We start from the raw sequence: 22,416 nt of genomic DNA on the forward strand, positions 1-22,416 counted from the left end.
ATTGTTGTTTGGACCTCTTGTCTCAGGTAGAATGTCACTGGTGTGAACCCGGGGGTGGGATCAAACCTACCAGAAACTCGATTTTCACAGATGAAGCGGTATTGTCCATCACATTTAGTCCTCCTCCATCTTCCTGGGTTCCCCAAGGCCATCTGAGGACATAAACCTTCATGTGCTCTTAATCTATCCCACCATTCCGAAGTCTCTGGCACTCCAACCCCAAACTGCTCAGGACCTTCTTCTCCCAATCCATTCAGCCATGTCCACATGGAGGTTCCACTGAGACAAATCACAAATTCAGTGTTCTCTATTTAAAAGAATGAACGGCTCAGATGTTGGCTTGACTTACTTTGTAAAGTGATAGTGGATGAAATTTTGTATCTCCTTGCTTTGAGCAGCTGCTAGGTTCCCACCCCCCATCATCCGACATGAATCCTGAGCCTCGTACCATGAGGATGTGGTGTCAGAGAGCCAAAAGCAGAGTAGGCTGTCCAGGTGGATCTTACCTCCGTCTGGACAGGAAACCTCCCCTGGGGGATGAAAAGCAAACATACATCAGAGAGGGTCCAGCTTTCATCTCACGATGATCTGACATTGTTAAGTTTGGACCAACTCTCCAAAGGCCCATCTCCTTTCATCCTGGACAGCTAAGTGGAGACGACACATAAGAAACAAAAAAGGTTGCTTGGCTAGAATTCTTGAGAGGGCAAGATGGCAGCGGCGGAGTAGGTTGTGGTTGGTGTGGCTCCCATCTAGCTACGGCAGTTTGGTCCGTTACATAATACATCTCAGCAATCCCTCCAAACACAAGAGATAACAAACAGTGTTTCATATCGAACTCATCTGCACTGAACGTATAAATGACTACAAATCTGCGGAAATTTAAATATACTGGAGGAGCTAACGCGGCTACTGGTAGGCCCAATGCCCCTTCAGGCCAGAGCTCGGGTAAGCCCCGGGAGGACTCGCCTCATACCTCGCCACAACGCAGCGATATGGACGTTCTGAAGTCTGAGATTCTCCTGGCTCTGAAAGCTGACATTTCAACCGTCACAAAATCGGAACTAAAGAACGCTCTGGCAGAGGACTTCGCCTGTTTAAAAGGTGAACTCCAAGATGTAAAAAACGAGATTAAGAACTGTACGGCTGCCCTTCAATGAGAAGTTGACCAGGTGAAAACGGAGATAAAGGAAGTGCAAGATGGCCTGTCTACGTGGTCGGATGAGATGATGTTGCTGCAAAATACTGTGAAGGGTCTGAATAAAGAGCTCTCGGAACTAAAAGAGAGGTGTGAAGATATGGAAGGATGTATGAGGAGGTGCAACATCAGAATCCTCGGTGTCCCGGAAACACCCGGCTCCAGCTCTACAGCGGTGGTAGCTAAACTTTTAACCCAGGTGCTTCACCTTGACAAGGAGCTGACAATCGATCGATCGCACCGGGGCTCGGGCTGGAGAGGCGGAGGAGAATGACCGCGAGTTATCATCGCCAAGCTGCACTACCACCAAGAATGCATGGAGGTACTGTGCAGGGCCCATGATCGCACTCCGCTTCGTTTTAACGGAGAGGCGGTGGCGATCTTCCCTGATTACGCCACAAAGGTGGCCCGAGCCAGGGCTGCGTTCACGGGAGTTCAGGGACTTCTACGTGGCCGCGAGGAAATCCGTTTTGGATTACTGTTTCCAGCACGGCTTCGTATCACACACGGAGGAGAGGATAAAGAGTTCACAGATCTGTAGAAAGCCATGGACTATGTAAAGAGGAAGATTCTACAGACTCCAGACTAAGGAAAGTGACTTTAAAATGATATCCGTTCATATAATTGGGTTTATAGTTGATTACTCTGATATTTAGCTTCTTCGTTCTTCCTTGGTTTATATATAAGAGGATTGGTTGAGGGAGTTGTATTTCTACCTTGTGTTTTTAATACTATTGTATTGAGATGTCTGCTTAATTTAATGAGTGGCCAGGTGTGGGCCTGCCTGGAGGTTGAGATTGGAATTTTCTAAATCTTTTTCTCCCCTCACTATAAGCACAGAATGTGCGGATTTTTGCTTGTTGGGTTGTGGGTTCCCTTGTTCTTTTAGGTGTTGAGGGAGGGTTGTTGCCAGATTCATCCTATCTTATAATTTTTGTCTGTCAGACTGGTTTTTATGTTTCTGTGGAGTCTCAGTGGGGCTATAGAGTTGGGGGACTGTGGGTGTGAACTGAAGCAGACGCGCTACAAGGGCGGACATGAACAAAACTTAGACAGGTAATAGCTGCCCACTGAATCTTGTGAGCTGGAATGTAAAGCCTCTCAACCATCCAGTCAAATTTAGAAAAGTAATGTCACATCTCAAACAGCTTAACGTGGACATTACCTTTTTACAGGAAATGCACATTTCTAAAACTGATAATCAAAGGTTTGGAGGAAAATGGCCAGGTGTAGTATTTCAGTCCAACTTTCAATCAAAAGCAAGAGGGGTGGCTATTATAATTGGTAATAATGTGCAATTTACTGCCTCTAATGTATATGCAGACACAGCAGGGCGTCATGTGACTGTGGTTGGGAAACTATATACACTACCAGTTTTATTAGCTTGTTTCTATGCTCCCAATTAGGATGATCCCACATTCTTTAAAAACTTCCTGTTAAACATGCCAAACATTGGAACACATAATCTTATTCTGGCCAGTGACGTAAATTGCACACTCTCCTCGTTGGATAGGAGTTCTGGTAGGGGGCAACCCTGTCAAAAACTGCTCTTTCCATTAATTCGCTGCTCAAAAAATATGGCATTGTTGATATTTGGCGCTTCCATAATCCCACCTCCAGGATGTACTCTTTTTTTTCATCAGTTCATAAAAGCTATTCTCGTATAGATTATTTCTTTATGGATAAGAGGATCCTCCAATTAGTGACTGCATGTGAATGTGGAAGCATAATTATTTTGGATCATGGCCCGCTGTCTATGAAAATGTGCATCCCTAGCTCTCAACCTGTATATCAGCTGTGGCGCTTTAACAATTTACTGCTTTCTGAGGGCGATTACATTAAACATATTTCTTCAGAAATTAAATTTTTCTTAGAAACCAATCAAACCCCAGGTATGCCATTTTCAACAATCTGGGACTCTTTAAAAGCCTACCTGAGGGGATTGACAATCTCATTTCAGGCCAGGAAAAATAGAAGGAATAATGAACATCTCAAACAACTATCAAGCGATATTTTGGCAGTAGACAAACTATGCAGTAGATCACCATCAGCTGAGCTGGTTAAAAAACGTCTGGAGTTGAAGACAGAATTTGATGTTTTGTCAACTAAGCAGGCAGAGGATCTCTTGTTTGGAACGGAAGCTAACTATTATTAGCATGGAGAAAAAACTGGTCGTCTGCTTGCACACCAGCTGCACCAAAAATCAGCAAAACAGACAATTCCAATAATACGGGACAAGAACGGTGTGCAACATATGGACAACAAGGAAATTAATTCTTGTTTTGGGGATTTTTATGTATCATTATACCATTCGGACTCACCTTCTTACCCAGACAGGTTGGATAAATTCTTTCAATCCATACAGATTCCCTTTGTTGGAGTTGATCACGTCAAAAAGTTAGAGGAAGATCTCACTGTCATAGAAATAACTTCCGCAATCCAAAGCATGCCAAGTGGTAAGGCACCTGGCCCTGATGGCTTCTCAGCAGATTTTTATAAAGCATTCTCAGATCTGCTCTCACCACTATTAATATCAGTGTTTAATGAGTCGTTTTCTTCAAATTCTATGCCTTCCTCCATGCGCGAAGCAATTATATCTCTATCGGTTATACAAGGCAAAGATCCTCTCAACTGTAGCTCCTACCGTCCAATTTCTCTTTTAAACACTGACGCAAAAATCCTGGCTAAAGTGTTGGCACGCCGCCTTGAGAAGGTAATTCCAACAATTATTTCTCCCGATCAGACAAGATTTATTAAGGGTCGTCATTCTTTTTTTAATGTCAGACATCTGTGTAATATTTTATACTGTCCATCTCCGTCCATTGACAAGACCTGTGAGATAATAATCTCCCTTGATGCTGAGAAAGCATTTGATCGGATAGAGTGGCGCTACTTATTTAAATCACTGGAATCCTTTAAATTTGGCCCGAAAATTCACATCCTGGATTAAGAGTCTATATACGCTCCCTATGGCTGCAGTACGAACAAATAATAACATTTCAGCGTTTTTTGAGCTAGAGCGTGGTACGAGACAGGGATGCCCACTTTCACCACTCCTGTTTGCAATTGCTATGAAACCGCTCGCAGCAGCGCTACGTCAAACACCTGCCATTAAGGGGATTTCCCGTAACAGTTTGGAGCACACAAGGTCTCCCTGTACGCAGGTGATATGTTATTATTTATATCAGATCCTCACTCCAGCATCCCCCAGTTATTGTCATTACTCTCTGAATTTGGGAAATTATTGGGGTATAAGGTTAACATTCAAAAAAGTGAAATATGCCTGTCTCGTCTATGTACGGGAGACATGTTATGTCTGGCCCTTTCAAAGTTAATCCTCATAAAATAAAACATTTCGGTGTATGGATAACGCATCATCATAAGGATCTATTCAGAGCCAATTATCAGCCTCTCCTCTCTAACTTAAAGCAGGATCTGGATGGATGGGATACCCTATCTCTGTGGAAGGATTAATTCAATAAAGATGTGTGTGCTTCCTAAATTTCTTTATATATTCCAATGTCTTCCCATCTTTCTGACAAAATCTTTCTTCCATAAGTTGGATAATCAATCATCTAGTTTTGCTTGGAACAAGAAACAATCACAGATACAGAGAGAAACATTACAGCTACCCCGAAAAGGGGACGGTTTGTCCCTGCCAAACTTTTCATACTATTACTGGGCAGCAAATATTAGACCACTGTTATATTGGATGAACGAATCTGATACCAAACCTAGCTGGCTGTCCCTGGAAGAGAGCTCAGTCAAACATACGTCTCTGGCCGCCCTACTATGTTCAAATCTACCATTTAAACAATCTATATCCTCGTACTCACAGAACCCTGTTATAACCCATAGCCTCAAAATCTGGAACCGGTTTAGAAGAACATTTAGTCTCTGAGTTGTGGTTAGCGGCACCTATAACAAAAAATCATCTGTTTGTCCCTTCGGTTATGGACAAGGCATTCAATAATTGGTCAAAATCTGGGTTGAGGTCCCTGAAAGATTTATACTTAGATGGCAGATTTTCCTCTTTTGAAGAATTATCTCAGAGGTTCGGCCTGGACAGATCTCAATTCTTCAGATATTTGCAGATTCAATGCTTGTTTCATCCAACACAGAATGTTTTCCTTCTTGCCCGTCCACTTCTTTGTTAGACTCGATTTTTGAGAGTAAAATTGGCTCAAAAGGGACTAAGGGTAGATTGTATGCACTGTTTAATGAATGTAAAATGACCAATTTAGAAAAACTTAAGCAGAAATGGGAGAGAGATTTGGGCGAACCAATTACAGAGACTTTTTGGTCACAGGTTCTAAGGAAGATCTCTTCATCGTCAGTGAGTCTTGAACACTATGTTATACAGTTTAAAGTGGTGCATCGTCTTCACTGGTCCAAGGACAAATTGGCCAGATTCAAGATGGATTTGGATCCCACGTGTGACAGATGCAGGACATCACCAGCAACGGTGATTCACATGTTCTGGCTCTGCCCAAAACTGTTAGGATTCTGGAGCAAATTTTTTGGGACCTATTCTAGTATAACGGGACAAACTATATATCCAGACCCTTTGATTTCGTTGTTCAGAGTTGTCCCTCCACAATACTTGCTGGGCAGGTCCCACTCAAACATGATTGCGTACTCCTCCCTACTGGCCGGAAGACTGATTCTCACTACATGGAAGGACTCTCAACCTCCGACATTTGGCCAGGAGTGTGATGCATCTGATCCATTTAGAAAAAATAAGGTTTAGTCTAGGTGGATGTGTGGAGGGATTTCATGCTTCTTGGCAACCATTTATAAATTTTGTTTTAAATATGCCAGCTGCAGATGTCGGTTTGTAATTGCCCAATGCTGATGTCTAGCACCCATTAGCCCATTGTTCTGAGAGCATTTAAGGATGTGTAAGATACGGTTGTATATGTCTGACTCTAGTATGTGGCTCTTTAGATGTGAGATCTGGCAACGTGAGGTGGGAGGGGGTTACTATATACATAACTGTTACAAAACAAAATAAAAAAATACTTGGTTTAAAAAAAGAATTCTTAAAACTAGTAAATAAATCAAATTTTTAATTCTTTTGTTAGTTTTGAGAATTGAAGCCAAGCAACTTTTGCTTATCCCATTGGCAGATTTTTTACTCAAATCAAGACAGTCTGGATCCTATTGAATAATATTTACCTTATTTTAAGTAAGACATTTTTCTTTTTTGACAAATATACGATAAAATGTCTAAAATTAGCTCTTTTTTTATTTTCCACCAAAACCATTTCTGTAGATCCATCCTCTGCATTTCCATCAGTCTGGTTCTGTTGCTAAAAACAAAGAGAGACCGATTGGCTGCAAGCTGCCTTCTGTCTGGCTTCTCATCAGCTGTAACCCTCACTAGAATGCCCTCTGCCTTGTTTTCCAACTGCACCACTCAGTGTGACACGGATCGATTCAGTTCAGTTGGACTGCATTTCCATCAACATCGACTTCATCAGTGCTGCTGAAATTAAACTAGCTTTCAGAGCATGCATAGTCGTGGTCAGTCTAAGCTCAGATTATACTTTTGAAGATTCGGTACTTTTGTATACTGATATGTAGATTGTATTGCAATGTGAAGAAACGTGACTGACCTGCACCTAAGCCTTTGGACGAATTAGAGCTGAGACTGGGAGCCAAACTGCATCAGTGCCTGACTTCCCAAGCACACTTCTGGTAGACTGGTGTAAGAATTCCCATGAACTCCTCAACCTTCTCTAAAGCCTTCCCAGGAGGGTTGAAGCTGTTGCTGCTGTAAAGCAGGGGCCACCAACCTTTGTAACGCTGGGTGCTGATCCATACGAAGGGCTATCAGGTTGATTCAACAGTGACCTTTCAACATGAATAGATCAGAGTTCATCTAAACTTTAAGTATAATACACATAATTAATTTTTTAAAGATAATTGTAGTTTTTAAACCTATGAATGCATTTGTGATTAAAAAGATGGCAGCAGATTATTATGCTTATTGTTGACTTGTGCTATTCAGAGAACAGGCCTGTGGGCAACTCACATAGTTCCTGTGGGCATCATGGTGGCGGCAGGCACCTGATTGGTGACCCCTGATGTAAAGGGTTGACTAACTCCATATTAAACCCTTCAGATGAAGAACCGGATGTTATCAAATTTCCTGTGGAGGCAGAAATGCCAATACTTATGGTAACGTAGTGTGTATGAAATAGGACAGTGGTCCTCAATAGAAGACCCCCTTAGTGGCCCCTGAACCCCGCACGCATCCCCCGCACCACAACGTCTAGAGGAGCCAGTTGAGGTGGCTCGGGCATCTGGTTAGGATACTTCCTGGATGCCTCCCTTGTGATGTTTTCCGGGCACGTTCAACCGAGAGAAGACCTAAAGGAAGTGTATCATCATTTGTTTTTGTTTACCTGTTAGACTGTAAAGACCCTTGTGCACGGACTTGTCCAGACAACTCTCTTGTTGTAATTAAACTGGTACCTAACCTAATCCTGAATCTGAAATCCTCTCACTCTCCTCCTGATGTGTAAACTTCCACACACCACACTTCCCATCACTCTCACCATTAGAGGTGACTGAAGAGATCAGAACTCGTCCTATTGTTTTGAAGCCAATGGTCACAGAGGAGGGAATTTTTCTACAACAACAAAATATGCTAAATACACCGGGAACATTCAAACATGGTGCTTTTGAGTTTAAATTCAGAAGAAACTGAAGTTTCTCACCTCTGGCTGTGGTGAAGAAGAGCACCCAGAGACTCCAGAATGGTGTGCCCGCCATGTTGTCGAAGAAATCATCTTCTGATTAACAGGAGCATCGCCAAACTCAGTGAGCACATCGACTGTGTTTATTTATTTTCTTGTTGGTGATTCAAATACATCCCCTCTCTCTCTCTCTCTCTCTCTCTCTCTCTCTCTCTCTCTCTCTCTCTCTCTCTCTCTCTCTCTCTCTCTCTCTCTCTCTCTCTCTCTCTCTCTCTCTCTCTCTCTCTCTCTCTCTCTCTCTCTCTCTCTCTCTCTCTCTCTCTCTCTCTCTCTCTCTCTCTCTCTCTCTCTCTCTCTCTCTCTCTCTCTCTCTCTCTCTCTCTCTCTCTCTCTCTCTCTCTCTCTCTCTCTCTCTCTCCTGGCCCTTCTGTCTCACACCCAGCTCAGCCCCCGTTTACTTCTCCTTCCACTTATTTCTGCTTTACCCGTCTTGGAGGCACACATGAGTTATGGTGCACGGGCCATTGTTCTAAAGGCCTCCTCTTCACTGTGTGTGAGCGCTTGGGTGACTTGTGCTGTGTCTCTCAGCAACAGCCACAGAAGCAGAGTGGACAGAGGAGGCCAGCCTCTGGTGAGAAACTACAACCAATCCTGACCAACAGCTGTTGGAGAGTGTGCTTTTATTATGAAAGTCATAAATATCCTTTGGACTCTGTGCTGCTGGAGCTCCCAGCGCTAACACCGGGACCTCATCACCGACCAGACAAAAGCTCCGTGACGCAAACGAGACAGGATGCCATCATTGTTGCCTTGGTAACAGATCAAGTTGAAGGCAGTGATAAGGCACTTTTCATTCAGAATTGTCAGGCTGTTGCTATAGTAACTATCGCAACTATTTTCTTTAGAGAGTAGAAAATTCAGCTGTAGGGACTTCAGTTATGGAGAATCAGTGGCAACGCTGACATGACAAAAGACATGAGAGCTGCAATGAGGTGTGTCATAAACAGTCCAGCAGCTGCTCCAACACATGTTCTCCTCTGAAGGTCCAATTAAATATTAGCTAAGGAGTTTTAAGAGGACATTAAACCATTTTTGCCCCAATTTAAGTTTCCAGATTTTGTCCTTTTGTGAATGTTAAGAAAAAGGAGGTGTATAGTTACAGTATTTACTTAGTAGAAACACATTCTTTCAAAATAAAATGCTACAGCATCTTGGCATTATCAACAGGAATCTCTCTAACAGTCTCTTTGTATCTATCTAAAAACACAATTAATATTATATTGATGTAACAATGTGAAACACAAAGGTTGTGTGGAGTCAAATGGCCGAACCAAGCTAGCTACAACACTACAATCTCACGGGCTGCAAACTAGTGCAAAAGTCTTGAATTGGGAATGTCTTATGGTTACGATTAGTGTGTGTGTGTGTGTGTGTGTGTGTGTGTGTGTGTGTGTGTGTGTGTGTGTGTGTGTGTGTGTGTGTGTGTGTGTGTGTGTGTGTGTGTGTGTGGTGGTGGTGGTGAGGGTAAACTGTATACTGAGGGGGCATCCCAAAGGTGTGTACACATTAGTCTGGCAGAGAAAGTCCCGTTTAGCCATTTTGGGATAATTCAGGATGAAGCAAATGTCACAGTGTGCTGTGATGAGTTCAATAAATTCTAGAAAGAGAAATAAAATTTTATTGAGACAGGTTTCATTTTTCAAATGCGGAGTGAAAGCTGTAATTTCATTTCATTTATTTATTTAAGGACCGTGAATATTAATAAACATTTCTGTAAATGTGCCAGTGTTAGCCAGCTGGCTAATTTTATATTGTAGTGCAGTGGCAAGATGTTATACTAAGCACGCTGGCTAAGGAGAAGAAAAAAGAAAAAACAGATTAAATGAGCCTAGTAACTAATTAATATACAAAAATAAATCATAATGCCATTACACTCAATTTCATTAAAACATAACACACAAAAAATAAAGATAAAATAGAAAAGAGAAATAAGTAATTCATATACCCATACAACTCATTAGAGAATCAAAAGTAAGTATATATCAATTTGCAGTATCTATCATACATACTATAGGTTACAAAATAAATAAAGTCTAAAATCAAACATACAATGATTATGAAAGTTACAAAGGATGTGATGAGTCTGCTTATCAGCGAGAAGTTGAGAGACTGGTGGTCTGGTGTAGTCAGCACAATCTTGAGCTTAACACCCTTAAGACTGTGGAGATGGTCGTGGATTTTAGGAAGTTTCCCACAGTGCCCCCCCCCCCCCCCCCAATATCCAACAGCCCGGTGTCAATGGTGGACTCATTCAAGTTCTTGGGAACTATCATTTCCAGGGATCTGAAGTGGGAAACAAACATCAACTCCATCCTCAAATAGGCTCAGCAGAGGATGTATTTCTTACGGCAACTAAGGAAGTACGGCCTACCACAAGAGCTGCTGATCATCTTCTACACTGCTCCATACGTTGCTCATCCATCACTGTCTGGTTTGGGTCAGCCACAAAAATGGACAAATGCAGACTACAGCGTATTATTAAAACAGCAGGAAAAATCATTGGTGCCCAACTGCCCTCTGTCCAGGAACTGTACAGGTGCTGGCCAGTAAATTAGAATATCATCAAAAGGTTGAAAATATTTCAGTAATTCCATTCAAAACGTGAAACTTGTACATTATATTCATGCAATGCACACAGACCAATGTATTTCCGATGTTTATTACGTTTAATTTTGATATTTATAGGTGACAACCAATGAAAACATCAAATCTGGTATCTCAGAAAATTAGAATATTCTAAAGGCCAATGAAAAAATGTTTGTTTCTCTAATGTTGGCCAACTGAAAAGAATGAACATGAAAAGAATGTGCATGTATAGCACTCAATACTTAGTCGGGGCTCCTTTTGCCTCAATAACTGCAGTAATGCGGCGTGGCATGGACTCGATCAGTCTGTGGCACTGCTCAGGTGTTATGAGAGCCCAGGTTGCTCTGATAGTCGTCTTCAGCTCCTCTGCATTGTTGGGTCTAGCGTATTGCATCCTCCGCTTCACAATACCCCATAGATTTTCTATGGGGTTAAGGTCAGGCGAGTTTGCTGGCCAATCAAGGACAGGGATACCATGGTCCTTGAACCAGGTGCTGGTGGTTTTGGCACTGTGTGCAGGTGCCAAGTCCTGTTGAAAGGTGAAGTCTGCATCCCCATAAAGTTGGTCAGCAGCAGGAAGCATGAAGTGCTCTAAAACTTCCTGGTAGACGGCTGCATTGACCCTGGACCTCAGGAAACAGAGTGGGCCAACACCGGCAGATGACATGGCACCCCACACCATCACTGACGGTGGAAACTTTACACTGGACCTCATGCAACGTGGATTCTGTGCTTCTCCGCTCTTCCTCCAGACTCTGGGTCCTTGATTTCCAAAGGAAATGCAGAACTTGCTTTCATCAGAAAACATAACTTTGGACCACTCAGCATCAGTCCAGTCCTTTTTGTCCTTGGCCCAGGCGAGACGCTTCTTGCGCTGTTTCTTGTTCAAGAGTGGCTTGACACACGGAATGCGACACCTGAATCCCATGTCTTTCATGAGTCTCCTCGTGGTGGTTCTTGAAGCGCTGACTCCAGCTGCAGTCCACTCTTTGTGGATCTCCCCCACATTTTTGAATGGGTTTGTCGTCACAATTCTCTGCAGGGTGCGGTTATCCCTAGAGCTTGTACACTTTTTTCTACCACATTTTTTCCGTCCCTTCGCCTGTCTGTTAATGTGCTTGGACACAGAGCTCTGCGAACAGCCAGCTTCTTTAGCAATCACCTTTTGTGTCTTGCCCTCCTTGTGCAAGGTGTCAATGATTGTCTTTTGGACAGCTGTTAAGTCAGAAGTCTTCCCCATGATTGTGGTGCCTTCAAAACAAGACTGAGGGACCTTTTAAAGGCCTTTGCAGGTGTTTTGAGTAAATCAGCTGATTAGAGTGGCAGCAGGTGTCTTCTATATTCAGCCTTTTCAGAATATTCTAATTTTTTGAGATACCAAATTTGGAGTTTTCATTAGTTGTCACTTATGAATATCAAATTTAAATGTAATGAACATTGGAAATACATTGGTCTGTGTGCATTGCATGAATATAATGTACAAGTTTCACGTTTTGAATGGAATTACTGAAATATTTTCAACCTTTTGATGATATTCTAATTTACTGGCCAGCACCTGTACATCAGCAGGAGCAGGAAAAAGGCAGTGAATATTGTCCAAGATGCCACACATCCAGCTTCTACTCTCTTCCATCTCCTCCCATCTGGCAGACGCGATAGATCGCTGTACACAAAAACCACCAGACACAAGAACAGTTTCTTTCCTTCAGCCATTTCTCTCCTGAATCTGTAGATTCTTTTACCATCCTTTTACTATAGTTTTTAATACTTTTCAGTATGCTTATTATGGATATGTGTGTGTGTGTGTGTGCGTGGGTATGTATATATGTGTGTGTGTGTAAATGAACATGTGTGTGGGTATACATGTTCTTATGTGTTTTTAGGTATTTTTATTCTCATTTATTGTGGTTGTTGTATGTTTTAGAGAGCGAACATCTACCGAAGACAAATTCCTTGTAAATGTAATTTTACTTGGCCAATAAATCTGAAATCTGAATCTGAAAGGTGTTCACATTTTTGTGTGCTTAAAAGCCAGTTCTTAAAACTGAGTTTAAATGTACGATGTGAAGTGGTATCCAGTGGTTCCACAGTTTAGAGGCTCTCACAGAAAAGCATACCTGTCCAAAAGAACTAGACGTATGAGGGACTACACAGTCCCCTCTTAGTGCAGACCTTGTGGTTCTGCTGAATAAAAGCACAAAGTGGTGGGGGAGCCTTCCCATTGATAATCTTAAAGATTAAACATGCATCACTGTGTTTTAAAATATTTTCCCAACTAAGTAGATTATATTTGGTAAGGACACTACAGTGATGATAGAGGAAGTGATAGGTCTTAATGTTGTACCACACACCTGGGTCCAGCTTGTAATACAGTATGTTAGATGAGGGAATATCATAGTGTTCGTGTATAGCATAGCTACAGGTGTTGTCAAGCAGTGTCTTATATACCTAAAGTTTGCTAGAGTATATTTGGTAATTTGCACTACCTTTCTCACTTGATGTTTAAATGATAACGTATTGTCAATAATAATGCCTAGATATTTAAACCGTGTAACTGTTTGAATGACTTCCCCAGATACACATACAGTGGGTTCACAGTTGGATGAAATGTTCTTTTGGCTAAGAAAAACATTCAAACTGTCTTTTTTACATTGAGATACAGCTGTGAGCAAGTGAGCCATTTATGCACATGTACCATAGTATCACTGAGCTTAGCAGCAGCTTGGGCTTTAGTTTTTGTATGCACATATATGACTGTGTCATCAGCATACATCTGCACCTTACATCCAGTGCACACTGATGGCAGGTCATTTATGTAGATGCTGAACAGAATAGGGCCCAGGACAGATCCCTGTGGTACACCCAGCTCGTTCCTCAATGGTGTTGATGTCTCACCATAACTCTCACACACTGAGCTCTGTTTGCCAAGTAAGATCTCATCCAGTCTATAACACTGGTTGAGAGGTTAAAACAAGACAACTTCTGGATGAGTATGTCAAGATTGACAGTGTCAAAAGCTCTTTTCAAGTCTAAAAAGATGGCTCCAACTATACCTCCTTTGTCCAATTTAGACTTTCTGTTTTCCACAAAGAAACAGTAAGCTGTCTCTGTGAAGTGATTTGCTCTAAAGCCAAATTGTATAGGATGCAGTTTAGAAGGTGTACTGTTAAGATGCTCAGTCAATTGCTCAGCTACACATTTTTCAGAGATTTTAGACATAATGGGCAAAATACTAATCGGCCTATAGTTATTCATGTCAGTTGCATCTCCTGATTTGTAGACTGGTACAACAACAGCAGACTTCCAGTTGTTTGGAAATGTACCCTCCATAAAAGAGGTGTTTATGAGTTTAGTTATAGGCCCTGCAAAGGAGGCAGCATGTTTCTTTAAAAACATGGAGTTCAGTCCAAATGTATCTTTTGATTTGGAGTTTTTGATAGACGCAATCAGGGGCGCCGTAAAGCGGTGAAAGATTAGGAAGATTCTAAGGTCCCACAGCTGTCAGGGGCCCAAAAATGTTTCAAAGTTGAATTAAAAAAATTAAGTTTAAAAATCACAAGTACTTAACTTTGAAGTATTTTTTTCACATTTTAGACATTAAACAAACAATCTTTTAGTCTTTATGAAATGTATAACTATTCAGAGGTCCCTACTTTATTTTGACTAATTATCCTTCTTCACAATAACATCAATGCAATATTCAGTATGTGTTCAATACTTGTGCAGTACCGCATCTGCACTAGCATGTCTGTGTACCTTATGCTACACATTTTTGTAAACCCATTTTTTATGTGTTGTTTTTAGTGGTTGATGGTTTCAAAAATATATTATTGCCTTTGTGTGTTTACCTGTACTTTGTTGTTTTTTTCTTCTTCCTTTTCTCTAGTGTATATGCTTCTGTAAAGAGTGAATTTCCCCACTGTGGAATAAATATATTCTATTCTATTCTATTCTAAACAGAGTAGATTTGACAGCAGGGCTGCGTTTACAGTCAACAAACACAAGGGGGCAGCAGAGAAATCTTACGCATAAACGCAACAAGGAAGCAAAGAAACCGAGGAAGAAGAAGGTACCGGATGGTGACACATCAAAGGTAGTAAAAACAGCCGAAAAAACACAACTAAATATTGTCTTTTGATTAAATAAGTGACTTACAAGCAAGTGAAGGCTTGTACACGTCCGTCTATTGTTAAACTTTATATTTAATTTAACGTGTCGGTGTTTTAGCGGGGTAGGAACGTGATGTTTTGGTCTCTCTCCTCTTCAGCCGCTACGTTACATTGTACTACAGAGCAGTGATGCGTTGTCATTTTAGTTGCTGTTTGTGAGATAATTGTACAGAATTAAAGAGCATACTGCTTTAATGTGTTGTTCCAGAACTAGCCTAATCACGCCGTATTTGGCAGTGACTCTGTGTATAATAGAGGAAGTTACTGAATGCAAAGGTCGTTAATTCCCTTTGGCACGTTTTAATAATTTTAGGATGCCGATTTATTTGGAAGAAGTCATCTGTTGATAAGGAACCCTAATTTCGGGTCAGTCATGTGTGCGAACAAGCCAGCAAGGCATTACAATTCAAATAGTGGATTATTGGAATGAAGTTTGGCTCCAGATGATTTATCGTGTGTTCCATTTCACGCTAAAGTGCTGCTTTTATTAAGTCACTCACTGTGGATGAAAGTCACTGCTCACCTCTGAAATCCCGTGCACGTGCATCTCGTGACAACATCAAATACTTGCTATTTACCATCCACACCGACTCCTGGTTTGGACATCTGGCTTTCCGTAGCACCTCGTCTCTGCTTTTATTACCGTGTTCTCTTCATGTGGCTGATGTAGTGGAACTTGTTGTTTAATTAGTTCTTTACGTCTTTTAAACTATTTAATTGTTTAAAACAATTATTTTAAAAATGGTCTAAATGTGTCTAAAGCTTCGTCACACATCCACTGATTGGAGAATAGAAAAACGTCACAGCTCGTGACAAACAAAATAAACACTGTGCTGTTATTTGTAAACGGACGTGAGGAGATGCCAGCATCCTCAGAAAGGTTTGGCCTGCTTTAAAATGACAAACTGGCATTTAGGGTTGACCCCGCCTTCCAAGTGAGTCCAACTGGTGATCAAAGGCTGATCCTATGCTTATGAAGCCCTGGTTGTAGCAAATTAGTCTGCAACGAGGTTTTCTTGCATCAAAGGTCTTGTTAGGTTTGCAGGTTGGTAACAAGGCTACAGGACTAGCTAGCAAGTCCTCGTCTTCAAAACAGAAAAAGTCAATTTTAAACTTTGATTTGGTGCATAGCTGATCAGACTTTGTGTAACATTTCCCAGCAGGTTTGATGCTCCAGCTAAGGGCGTCTGAAGAAGACAGCAGTTGTGAAGTCTCCCAGGTCAGGCGGGTGGTGCTACTAAACAATGACACAGTCCTTGACACGATGCTCTGCCAGGAGATGTACAAGAAAGTCATCAACTGCAGGGGAGGTTGGGGCATCGCGGGCACCCCTCTACATGCGGCCGTGTCTAAAGGCCACCTCAGCTGCCTCCACGTCCTGCTAGCCCACGGTGCGCTAGTAGACTGTGTGGATGTGAAGGCCCAGACTCCTCTCTTCGCAGCGGTTAGGGGCAAATATCTGGACTGTGTTTTAGCTCTCCTCAGAGCCGGGGCCAACCCCAACGGGAACTCCTCCAACAATGGCTCCCCGGTCCTCACAGCAGCGCGGGAGGGTGACGTGGAGATCCTGAAGCAGCTGCTGATCCACGGTGCTGAGGTGAACTCCCGCTCTAAGGTCCTACTCTGGACTTCCAGCGCCAGGGTAACCAGCGGGCCGCTGTACTTGGCCGCTGTTTACGGACACATGGAGTGCTTCAGGCTGCTGCTCCTCTACGGGGCCGACCCGGACTACAACTGCGCAGACGCCAAGCTGCTGAGCTCCATCAAGCAGCCTAAAACGGTGCTGGAGATGTGCCTGAGACACGGCTGCGGCGTGGAGTACATCCAGCTGCTGATCGACTTTGGAGCGAATGTCTACCTCCCCACGCTGATCATCGAGAAGTCCACCAAGCAGAACGAAGCTGTGGAGCTGCTTCTGAGGGAGAGAGGTACGGAAAACGGGAAACTAGCGATGCTTCTTCCTCCCTGCAGGATGGAAGTCTGTGTGGACAGTTTTACCCTTGTGAGGAATTACAGTAGCTCTGTTATTGCCTCTTACTAATCACAGGGCCTCATTTATGAAACCGTGTAGAATCCTTACTAAAACCCTTCCTAGGCTCAGCAAAAAAATAAATAAATACTTGCCCAAACTAATCTTCTGACCTATAAAACCGCTTCTGCTGTTACTGCTTACGGGTCACCATGACAGCGGAGACAGAAATCCAGGCTCTGGTCACCACCACGCTGCTGCAGCAGCGGTGAGCTGTGGACCCGGTCAGGTGGAGCCTATGCTATCTATCAAAGCGGCATGGAGCTCTGGGATCGCTGAGATATTCCAGATCTGAGGGAACGACGTTTAATTAAAGTATGTAATTTAACCCAGATGAAATATTGTTCATCAAATCAGTCCGCCTGTCCGCTGGAACGAGCAGGTTTAAGGAAACCCAACAGAGCTGCAGCCGTGGCTCGCTGAGGTGTGTTTGTTTAGTTTAAAGGCTCCCGCGCATTTTCCCATCATGTTTTTCTTTAGAAATCACAAAGTCCGCGTGAAAAGTGACTGACGCAGTTTTCAGACCATGTTTTGTGTAAAAGCAAGTTTTATAGTTTGATAGGAAATGTTTCTTCCTCTCCTGTCCTCTCCAGGAAATCCCAAAGCCTTGACCTCCCAGTGCCGACTCGCTGTGCGACGATACCTCAAAAAGATTGACAAGATCCATTGCATCGACCAGCTGGAAATGCCCACAAGTCTCAGCAACTTCCTGCAACATAAACCCTTCCCAGCCCCGCTCTGTGAAGAAGGAGCTTTATTTTAGGTCCGTCTGCGTTGGAAATTTGTCTTAACATGTCTTTAGTCCCTCTTCTGTTCACTTGTTATATTAAACATGTACGTTTGTTGTTTCATCTGTGTTTATTTTAGTTTCCACAGTTTTACAGACATGGTTTGTAGGACTATGGCCGCCGCAAAAGTTACGTGACAGCATCACGCAGTTGCTGCAGGTCTGTCGGCTGTACATTCAAGTTTATTTATAAAGCGCCAAATCACGACGAGCGTCGTCTCAAGGCACTTCACATAGTAAACATTCCAATACAGGTCAGTTCATTAAGCATCGATGATGCGAATCTCCCGTTCCACCACATCCCGAAGGTGCTCCATTGCATTGAGATCCGGTGACTGTGTAGGCCATTTGAGTACAGTGAAGTCGTTGTGTTCTAGAAACAAGTCTGAGATGATTCTAGCTGAATGACATGGTGCATTATCCTGCTGGAAGTAGCCATCAGAAGATGGGTACACTGTTGCAGTAAAAGGATGAACTTGTTCATCAACAATACTCAGGTAGGCTGAGGTGTTGCATCGATGCCAAGTAAATGTCTCCCATACCATTACACCACCACCACCTGCCTGAACCATTGAAACAAGGCAGAATGGATTCATGCTTTTGTGTTGTTGATGCCAAATTCTGACCCCACCATCTTAATGTCGCAGCAGAAATCGAGACTCATCAGACCAGGAAACGTTTTTCCATCTTTTGTACAATTTTGGTGAGCCTGTGGGAATTGTAGCCTCAGTTTCCTGTCCTGAGCTGACAGACGAGGCACCAGGTGTGGTCTTCTGCTGCTGTAATCCATCTGCCTCAAGGTTCGACGTGTTGCGGGTTCAGAGATGCTCTTGTGTACAGCTTGATGTTAGCGGTTAGCATGTTTGAGCCATGATGGTTGGGGTGAATACGGTGTTGCCTGAAAAAGGAAAAACGCTTCCAAAACAGGTTAAAGTTATCAATGAAACCAAAACTGTGGGACCTCCAAGCAGACTGAAGCCAGGACTAAGGCTAATTTCTCAAGCAAAAACAGGTAGATGGACAGAAAAGTGGAGAACTAATCATTTGATGGCGCGCACAGCATTCACACTCAAACACCAGAACTACAGCAAGTAATACCTAGGACCGACCAGTAGGTGGTAGAAAAAGACAGATGCTTGTTTTGTTACTACAGTTGTAGGAGTCTCACAACATCTGAAGAAGAGAATTCCCTAAAAAAATGAGCATTTCCACTCGATGATCACACCGTTCCTCTTCTGTCTAGCTGCTTCAGCAGAAGCTAAAATATAAAGTTTGCTGATGAAACAGGAAGACTAATAAACTCAACATAATGACATTCAGCAGTTTGATAAGTGGAAATTACTTTTATTTACTTTTCCCCCAAAATGACCGAAACATCACAAAAGTCCGAAAACTATTCACCAGCTCAGGAGTCGGAAGGATCATTAAATATCTAAAATAAATATCAGACATTTAAATGAAGGCTGTGAGCTTCTCTTAGAAAAGGACGGGCATAAGGAGCAGGTAGTGTTCAAGTACAGCCATCCTCAGGATTTCAGGAACACGTGTGCTTCTCACAGGTGAAATTCAAGTAGCGGTAATTCAGACATTTCATTGCATATTCAAGTAGAAAACACTGCCTTTGGTCACGTTTTTAAAAACAGGTCAGTGGAAGGTCCATCCGTCGCCATGGCAACCTCAGCCCAGCCCCACATCTAGTGACATCATTACAATGAAGCCCAGGATGGAGGTCCAGGACGCCAGCCTCCCGTTTCCACTGGCAGCAGAAGGAAAGAAAAAAATCATCATGAGCCCATCTCACTACCAATGATTCCTCACATTTATCACCTTTGGACTCAGAAACTAAACGCTAAATGATTTAGCTCTGCGGGTCGGCCTAGCAACCTCTACAGGAGCATCGGTAGGTCCACCACTGGCCGGAGCTGTTTTATTTTACACACAGCTCTGTCGCTTTAGTGGGCAGAACAGCTAAGATGGCGGCGGCTCGTTTGAAGTGACTTTGTCGTCAACTTTGTACAATAAACTCGGGCTTTTACTCGAGTCATGAGCAGATAGAGGTACGCGTTGCTTCTTCTCTGAATATGGCAGACTGCCCTGTTCCACAGAATCAGGGCCTTGCACTTCGCCGGAGGAAGTAGAGACAATGATAACGTTTAGAGTTTGGAGACTGTTGGATTTGTAAGTTAAAGAAAAAAACTCAAGAATTTAGTTAGAAAATGTCTTAATTCTCAACCCGTACTTTATCCAACCATTTTATTCTCTAGTCTTGATGTCATAGTATCTCCAGCCCTCCCAAAGCATGGTCTCTAGTCTGGTGTGCTTTCTGACTCAGAAACAAAGTGGAGATGGGTTCCAGACTTGCTGATTACTTTTCACCAACAGTCTCAGTCCCGTGAAACACGGGCTTTCAATGTTTCTACATCTGACGTGTTTTTCTCTCACCTGACTTGAGCCTCAGGGATGATGTCATCCACCACCACGTAGACCATGGCCCCGGCTGCAAACGCTAGAGCGTACGGCAGCAGAGGTTCTGCCAGAACAACAGCGCTAGCTCCCAGGAGGCCAGCTATGGGTTCTACCATGCCGCTGAGCTGGCCGTACCTGAGGAGAGACCGCCAACAGTCATACAGCACATCCAAACGGACACGTGACTCCAGACAGCCATCGCATTCATCAGACACGACCTACCAGAAGGCCTTCCACACTGAGACCCCTGAGCCTCGCAGAGGCAGGCTCACTGCTAAGCCTTCTGGGAAATTCTGGATGCCAATTCCAATAGCCAAATTTCTGTTGGGGCACAAAACCAAAACAAAAATCACAGCATTTCTCTTCACAGCAAACGTTACCCAAAGACCAGCTGGTGTGTCACTATTTAAACCTTCACACAGGAGAGTTCCCTGCTTGTTTACATAGATTTCTAGTTATTTAAGGTGGAATTTAGCAGCGTTTGGGTAGCACTTCCTGTTCGTTTACACCATTACCTTCCAGAGTGTCTGTTTCTCCAAACTGAGGCTGTTCAAAGAGTTATCCAGGGAGCTTTCATACGCTTTTAGCTCAAAGCCCACTTCAAATGATCTGAAGTACACCTTTAAGAATTGTGCATCACCAGCAAAACACTTTGAGTCACAGAAAACCATCAACACTCGCAAAGTAAACAGAAAAAATATTCCCTGACTGGAATGTCAGCATTTCTGAACAAGATGAAACATTTATGTTGTTTAATGAAAGTCAGCTAGGAAATGCTGCGGTCCTGGTCATGAAGCGGCCATGACATCATCCTCCACATATCTAGTTTCTTGAGCTTGTTTTTCACACATCCAGGCTCACGTTCTTGTGAGGTGACGTGTCTTTTTTATCGAAATCGGATAGCAAACGCTGATATTTGTAAATCTACAGACTTGTGGAGTAACTGAACTCATGATGAAACATATTAAAAATCCCAGACTTGAGTCCGAGTTAAAGAATGGAAGAAGGAACGGCACTAGGAGGAACCTTGGAGGCTCTTCTAAAGTAGAGACGCTCAGATCACATCAACCATCTGTGGAAGACAGAACGGTCGTTTTAGGTAGAAACCTTCTCCTTCAGTACCACCATGCAGCCACTTGGTGCCAGCAGAACATGACGCAGAACCAGAGAGCCGCCTGTTGTCAGATGGTATTCTCATGGATCTCACTGAAACAACTAAAAGATCCACAGGAATTATAAAAAAAAATCTATCCCAAACTGAAGGAAAGGCTTTCAGGAGTTGGGGGATAAATTCTTTTTATGACGAACATCTGAGACCAGACGGTAGTGCGACAGTCCAGTAAACACACCCAGTACCAAGACACACATTTCACTCACTGGCATCATCAGAACTTTAACAGTAAGTCAGCTCTACCTGTGCATTATTAAAACCGAGATGGTTAAATAAACGTAACGCTGCCGTTTTGGTAGATTTGCTCATCTTTACAATCCCAACACTTCTGACCACAGTCCTGCTTGGAGGCTGTTTGGTTTCTGAGTCGTTCGGGTGAACTCCTGAATCACAAAGATCAACCGTTGTCGGTTCTGATGGTGATCTGCTGCCTGATTTCGTTTCATCTGTGTTGTATCAACATGCTGCCATTAGATGGCAGTGGTGTGCAAGCTAGCATGTTTTTTTATTTTTTTATTCCAAACAAGGTTAAATGATGACTTCGCAAAGAAAAAAAAAAAGAAAGAAAACAACAAATGTAAGTAAAAAATAAAATATAATAAAATGGCATTACCGTATTAGATTTTCCAACTTATATCAAAGTAACAAACAAAAATAGTTAGAAAAGGAACAGGAAGAAGCATCGCTTACTTCACCCATCCATAAATTCATTCAAAGTCCCATTAGTTGTCACACACACATGTGTGTGTGCAAAATTTGTTCTCCGCATTTGACCCATCCCCTGGGGGAGCGGTGAGCTGCAGACACAGCCGCGCTCGGGAACCATTTGGTGGTTTAACCCCCAAATCCAACCCCCTTAATGCTGAGTGTCAAGCAGGGAGGCATTGGGTCCCATTTTTTCAAAGTCTTTGGTATGACCCGACCAGAAGTCGAGCCCCTAATCTTCCAGTCTCAGGGCGGACACTCTACCACTAGGCCACACACTTAAAACTTTGAAATACCAGAGTACAACAACGTCTGAGTACAACAACATTAATGTATAATATCACTGTACCTCTACGAATCAATCTTCCTCTTGTCTGTATCTGGAGAAAATCAGTTCTTTGTATAGTTTTAAAAATATCAATATATTTATACTTTGTTTGATTTTTTTCTTCCATACTGTTCCATAAAAAACTCCACAGATTGAAATACACATATCTTCAAGATTTGTTCGGGCATAATCATGTTTCACATTTATTTCCCT

The 22,416-nt window shown here is 42.7% G+C and overlaps 3 protein-coding genes across 12 annotated transcripts in view; 1 reads left to right on the plus strand and 2 right to left on the minus strand.

The window, feature by feature from the left end:
• pkd1b (polycystic kidney disease 1b) overlaps positions 1–8,629 on the minus strand; it is a 78,946-nt gene extending 70,317 nt beyond the window's left edge. The window contains exons 1-3 of one of the 2 annotated variants that reach the window (XM_054748990.2): positions 7,924–8,629; positions 350–530; positions 71–279 (exon numbers count right to left, since the gene is read on the minus strand). In XM_054748990.2, the coding sequence (XP_054604965.2) occupies positions 71–279; positions 350–530; positions 7,924–7,978 (445 nt within the window). In that variant the 5' untranslated portion in view covers positions 7,979–8,629. The remainder of the gene's footprint in view (positions 1–70; positions 280–349; positions 531–7,923) is intronic. The other variant, XM_054748988.2, reaches the window with a different exon arrangement.
• A 5,882-nt stretch (positions 8,630–14,511) lies between these two features.
• Positions 14,512–17,597, plus strand: asb12a (ankyrin repeat and SOCS box-containing 12a). 3 transcript variants are annotated; one of them, XM_015963723.3, is made up of 3 exons: positions 14,512–14,641; positions 15,878–16,645; positions 17,340–17,597. In XM_015963723.3, exons 2-3 carry the CDS (start codon positions 15,886–15,888, stop codon positions 17,507–17,509), a joined length of 930 nt encoding a protein of 309 aa, XP_015819209.3. In that variant the 5' UTR covers positions 14,512–14,641; positions 15,878–15,885; the 3' UTR covers positions 17,510–17,597. The 3 variants fall into 3 exon arrangements, with proteins under 3 accessions (XP_015819209.3, XP_015819210.3, XP_054604967.2); XM_015963724.3 differs by having other exon boundaries at positions 14,565–14,641; positions 15,881–16,645; XM_054748992.2 differs by lacking the exon at positions 14,512–14,641 and adding an exon at positions 14,733–15,762.
• Positions 17,598–18,856: 1,259 nt separating this feature from the next.
• LOC107388274 (zinc transporter ZIP11) overlaps positions 18,857–22,416 on the minus strand; it is a 214,674-nt gene continuing 211,114 nt past the window's right edge. For all 7 annotated transcript variants that reach the window (XM_070545499.1, XM_070545496.1, XM_070545498.1 and 4 more), the window contains 3 exons: positions 20,222–20,320; positions 19,976–20,134; positions 18,857–19,289 (listed from right to left, as the gene is read on the minus strand). In XM_070545499.1, coding sequence (XP_070401600.1) covers positions 19,211–19,289; positions 19,976–20,134; positions 20,222–20,320 — 337 coding nt within the window. In that variant the 3' untranslated portion in view covers positions 18,857–19,210. The remainder of the gene's footprint in view (positions 19,290–19,975; positions 20,135–20,221; positions 20,321–22,416) is intronic.

The sequence above is a fragment of the Nothobranchius furzeri genome, chromosome 16 (assembly GCF_043380555.1).
Source record: "Nothobranchius furzeri strain GRZ-AD chromosome 16, NfurGRZ-RIMD1, whole genome shotgun sequence".
Lineage (NCBI taxonomy): Eukaryota > Metazoa > Chordata > Actinopteri > Cyprinodontiformes > Nothobranchiidae > Nothobranchius > Nothobranchius furzeri.